Consider the following 5,459-nt stretch of genomic DNA (forward strand, 5'->3'; position numbering starts at 1 on the left):
GTTCAGTCAATATAAACTCACCTAAATATATGTACATAATTTTTAATTATAAAAAATAAAAGTTATATAAACTCACCTTTTGGACACTCGAACTCAATTCTTTGGCTATATAAATGTATAAATTAATTGATTAATTAATATTAATAGGCGGCCTGGCCCAGCCCGGCCCGTGCTATTTTGATCACTCCCAAACTAGCCAAAAAATAGACGGGTTTTAGCAGATCTAGACCGAACTAGGTCTATACTTAATTTATAGAGGAAATTATATATAAAAACACTTTTGAAAATTATTTTACAGTTTGATAACTCTTTTTTCTGCTTTTATCATTTTCTGTTTTTTCTTGGATTTTTTATCATTCTGTCATTTTTTATTTATGTTTTTATCACATTTCTATTTTTAAATTATTTCTAATTAAAAAAAACTCAGCCGTTACAATATTTGATGATATAACCATTTTTTTTTTGCAAAAACTTGACATTTAAAGAAATTCTTTTTATACTAGTGGTTTGTTATCCAAGTCTGGTCCAAGAACACGGCCCGAGGGTACCTGGCCCGTGGACAAAATGACTAAATTCATGGGCAATGTCAACACCACAATATCCCACATGACTGCAATGATGACGCGTCAACCTTACCTTTTGGTGCATTTAAATTTAATCTTCCTTTTCCCAATATAACGGTCCCTCCCGCTCCATTTCCATTTCTAATTCTCATCCTATTAAATTAATCATTCTTTATTTTCCCTCCTATTACATTTCATCCAAATTCAATTTCAAGCGTTACTTTTCTTTTCCTCTCCTTAACTTTTTTCCTTCGTCTCTCTGCTTTTTTCTTCCAAATCTATCACATCATCGCTTCTATTTACGAACACCATTCTCTCCTATCTCCCTCGCTAAAAAAAAAGTGTGAAATCAGCCATGTATAACGATCAAGTCGATCGGATTACCAGTGTAGAGACGACTTGCGGATTGTTGTTATTGGAATTGCAGGTTTTTTTCTAATTTTTCTTTCTGAATTTTGTATGTTTTGTTTGGATGGAGATGTTGATTTGTTATTTTGGTGGTTTGATTTCGTGGAAAATCAGAAAATTTGGGATGACGTAGGAGAAAATGACGTTCGAAGGGATGAAATGCTGCTTGAAATTGAGCAGGAGTGTTTGGAGGTGTACAAAAGGAAAGTTAATAAGGCAAATGAGCGCAGATCTGAATTGCAAAGAGAAATTGTTTCGATTGAAGCTGAAATTGAGGGCATATGCTCTGAGTTGGGTGAGCCTTCTTTGAAAGTAAGTGATGTTATGAGTGGAATTGAGTTCATACTAAATTCAGTTTTCTTCATCTTTTTTACTTTTTCTTTAATGGAAAATTTGAAATCTGTTTACTGGTTGCAGTATGAGAAGAAGAATGCGACTGTATGCTTGAAGGAAAAGACTGAAATCATTAGGCCACTGCTTGTGGAAATGCGGAAGAGGAAAGCAGAGAGGAAAAAGCAATTTCTTGAAATTGTAAATGAATTGAGGAGCACCTCGAATGAGATTTTCGGTCCCACAGAAGATAGTCTGAACGAGGTTCTGGACGATTTGTCTCTAAAAAGACTAGAAGAACTGCAGAACCAGTTGCGAGAGCTTAAAGCTGAGAAGGTTTGTCTCCCTGTCATGCATGATCCCAAATCCGTTTTATTTGTCTGACCTAGAAACTGTCAGTGCAATTTTCTTTTAGTTGTGTGTTAATTATGATCATTTGCTATGTATTACCTGAGAATTTAGTTCCTAAACTGGGGTAGTAAACTAATTATGTTGCTAATATTTTGTTCAATTGTTTTACCACTATTTTAACTGGCAGAGCAAGCGTTTGAACCAAGTAATGGGTCTTGTGGATAATATGAATTCCCTGTGTTTGGTGCTTGGTCTGGACTTCAATGATCTAATTCAGAAGATTCATCCTACTTTTGATGAAACTGGTGGATTTAAACAGTCAACAGATGATGCAATTATGATATTGCTTACTACTATTGAAGGTCTACGAGATATCAAGATACAGAGAATTCAAAGGGTTAGTTTGAATAATAATTTCTTTGTATTAATTGTTTGAAACTTTCTTGGCTTTGCCCGTATAATATATATTTCTTAATTCTTTTACCAGCTTCGAGATCTTGGAACTGTTCTTCTCAATCTCTGGAATCTGATGGAAATTCCAACCGAGGAGCAGGAAATATACTGGACTCTTACCAGTAATATTAATGCCTCAGAACCTGAAATTATTGAGCCTGATATGCTTTCTATGGATTTTATCAAACATGTGAGTAGTAGCCATTGAGATTGGTAATAGCTTTCCTGCTTAGTTGACTCTACCGAGTTCTGAATTACAAGAATAAAGATGTACTTGAATCATGTTTTTGAAAATTTGTAGGTCGAGGATGAAGTCCTAAGACTCGAAGAGCTCAAATCAGGCAAAGTGAAAGACCTTATTCTGAAGAAGAGGTTGGAACTAGAAGAAATATGCAGAAGTGCACACATTGTACCAGCATCTAGTGCTGCGGATTATTCAGTTGAAGGTGCAATCTCTAGTGAGTCTTTATTTAGATATAAAACGTATAAGTATTATGACAATACAAACCTAGAACGTAAAAGGCACTGCTGAATTCTGATTTCTTCATCAATATGGATATATGAAGTGCATTTGACTTTTTTTGGTGTGCTACTTGCAAGTTGCATGTCTGCAAACTCTAAGTCTCTCAAGTGGATCTTTTATTTTCTTTATGTAAAGTTCTTTCAGATTGGCATGTGTCTATGGAAACGGAAAACCATCTGCAACTGCATTATTCTTTTCTTACCATTATGTAACATAATTTTGCAGGAGAAATGGATCCTATGCATGTATTGGAAGAGATTGATCTTGCTATCGCAAATGTTAAAGAGCAAGCTTGGAGCAGGAAAGAAATACTCGACAAATTCGAGAAATGGTGTGCTGCATGCGAAGAAGAGAGTTGGCTGGAAGAGTATAACAGGGTTGAGCAAATTTTCTACTAATCTAAATACAATTCTAGTTATAATTTCCCTAGTCCTCAATGGAATTTCCTCAATTTGATGTTCTAGGATGAGAATCGTTATAATGCTGGAAGAGGTGCACATCTTACCTTGAAACGTGCTGAGAAAGCTCGCACAGTTATCAACAAAATCCCTGGTAAAGATGGTCTCATTGCCATTCTCAATTATCTCACTCGAATGATGACTGCATTTTCATAACTTTTGCTTCATAATTGAGTTCGCACATATAAGTGAATGTTCTTCTGATTTTCTATAGCTTTAAGCAATCTTTCTGGTGTTCTGAAATCTTTCTAAGAACCTTGTTTTTATTGATTGTGGAACAGCAATGGTTGAGATATTAACTTCAAAAATCATGGCTTGGGAGAACGAACGAGGACTTCAGTTCCTTTACGACAGTGTAAGCATCTTTTTCTTTAATGCAGGATATATATAGTATTGGATTGTCTAATTAGATTTGTGAATCTGGTTTTGATGAACTTGTTGTACTGAAATTTACTTACTTTTCCTTCTATCAAGTGTACGGTTTAATTTAAGTTGTCTCATGATCTTTTGTCACTTAGGAGAGGCTTCTTTTTAGGATGGAACAGTACAACAATCTAAGGAAGGAGAAGGAACAAGAAAAGATAAGACAAAGAGTACGAATTTTACTTCAATTAGTTATTTCCTTATTGAAGAGTTGACATGTAGCTATATCAACCCCCCTCTATACAAGGATTTAAAGTCCACATTTTTATATTCTAGGATCAGAAGAAACTTCAGCTCCAGCTGATAGCAGAGCAAGAAGTACGTTTTGGAGCTAAACCCAGTCCATCAAGGAGTGGAAGAAAGGGTTGTAGAACTTCTGCAGCAGTTGCAAGTGACCGGAAACTCTCTCTTGGTGGATCGATGCTTCAAAACATTAAAGCTGATAAAAAAGTGTCTGCCGGATTCTATCCCGTTAAGAAGGTTGATTTTGTTAACCAAAATAGCATTTTGGACTCCCAACAATATGGTGGATTCACATCTCAGTCCTCTGGTATCTTTTATATCTTTTTCCCTTTTCCCATTTGTGTGAACCAAAATGTTTCATGTCCTATATGTGTTTCCGAAATCAAAACTCTTGAGAACTTGGAAACTCATTTGTTAAAATTTGGAAAATTGTTTTCTAGAATATAATGTATTTTCATGAACAGATCAATACTAATCACACCTTCAATCTTCAGTATATGCCTAATATTTTCTAAATCATATTCTATAAGTTTTTAAAATGATGTCTTTTTTCTGGAAAATGTAATTGTAGGCAGGAGAAACTCAGAGATCAGTGATCATTTCGTGAAGAAGCAACAGGTTTCAACATCACGCTTGACTAGAAAGCCCCTTTCTCCAATCCCTTTATCAATGTCTTCCGAAGCAAACATAGAAAAATTCGCAGAAGACCAGAAAGGGAAGCGAAATGAAACATCACAGACATTAATGAAAACACCAACCAAACCTATATCTGGTAAAGACAAAGAAAACATAACCCCAAAGAAACTTCCAATTGAAGTGCCAATAACTCCAAAAACATCAACATTACCTCCTATGCTGATGGCCTTAACACCAGCCACACCATATCGTTATTCTTCTTCAAAAAAAGCTAAAAGTCTTCTTCTCCAAAATGTTGAATACTCTTTTGAAGAGGTAAGAGCTGGTTTCCTCTGTCCTGAACCACAACTGGTTTAATTCATTTGCTGCAATTTTCACAAGTCACTAACTTGAAAATACACCAGTCAAATGTGCTGTTTTGTGCTGTTTTTTTTATTCCCTTCCAATGATTTGCTATGGTATAGGAATAAAGAATTTGTTGAATGAGTTTTCATACAGAAAGTGTGATAATTATTTGTATTGCCAAGTTATTGAAGTTGGCACTTCCCAGACGATGTCGTTTTATATGAGGTAGCTGTAGTCGGGGCAGACAGAGGATAAAGTTATAAGGGCTAAAATTTGACAGATGACTGTATTTGGTGGATTAGTTGGGGATTTTGATGCCGTACTAAAATGTATTTTTAGATTGGTCGGGGAACTGAGGCTACCAAACCATATTATCGGTCCGTCTCTGGTTGTAGTGGTTGTTTCTGATTTTATTATATGTGATATTGATTGTTGATAATTTGTCATTTATTAATTCAATATGGTTTCTTTTTTCCATCATTTTGTTGCCTCCTTTGGTCTCAAGATAAGTTGGTTATTGAATTCAGTATTTGATTTCTGTAATATTATTTCGGTTAATTTGTGTATTAAAATTCAATGTGTTAGAAATAATAATAAAAAATTATTCTTAGACTTTAACTATCAACTTAAGTTTTTAATTCAATTGATTTACAGTTGACATAGTATTACATCATCTTAGATCAAATGGTCAAAATTCAAATTCTCACTACCTCATTCAACTATTTG

The 5,459-nt window shown here is 34.7% G+C and overlaps 1 protein-coding gene across 2 annotated transcripts; it reads left to right on the plus strand.

Moving 5' to 3' along the window:
* The first annotated feature begins 712 nt into the window (after positions 1-712).
* LOC136216790 (65-kDa microtubule-associated protein 3) lies at positions 713-5,249 on the plus strand. 2 transcript variants are annotated; one of them, XM_066003347.1, is made up of 12 exons: positions 713-990; positions 1,086-1,283; positions 1,389-1,637; positions 1,840-2,049; positions 2,140-2,295; positions 2,407-2,563; positions 2,854-3,005; positions 3,093-3,180; positions 3,368-3,441; positions 3,605-3,679; positions 3,786-4,059; positions 4,324-5,249. In XM_066003347.1, the coding sequence occupies exons 1-12, from the start codon at positions 919-921 to the stop codon at positions 4,743-4,745; spliced, it is 2,127 nt and encodes a 708-aa protein (XP_065859419.1). In that variant the 5' UTR covers positions 713-918; the 3' UTR covers positions 4,746-5,249. The 2 variants fall into 2 exon arrangements, with proteins under 2 accessions (XP_065859419.1, XP_065859420.1); XM_066003348.1 differs by having other exon boundaries at positions 714-990; positions 2,407-2,551; positions 4,324-5,248.
* Positions 5,250-5,459: the final 210 nt, after the last annotated feature.

The sequence above is a fragment of the Euphorbia lathyris genome, chromosome 2 (genome assembly GCF_963576675.1).
Source record: "Euphorbia lathyris chromosome 2, ddEupLath1.1, whole genome shotgun sequence".
NCBI lineage: Eukaryota > Viridiplantae > Streptophyta > Magnoliopsida > Malpighiales > Euphorbiaceae > Euphorbia > Euphorbia lathyris.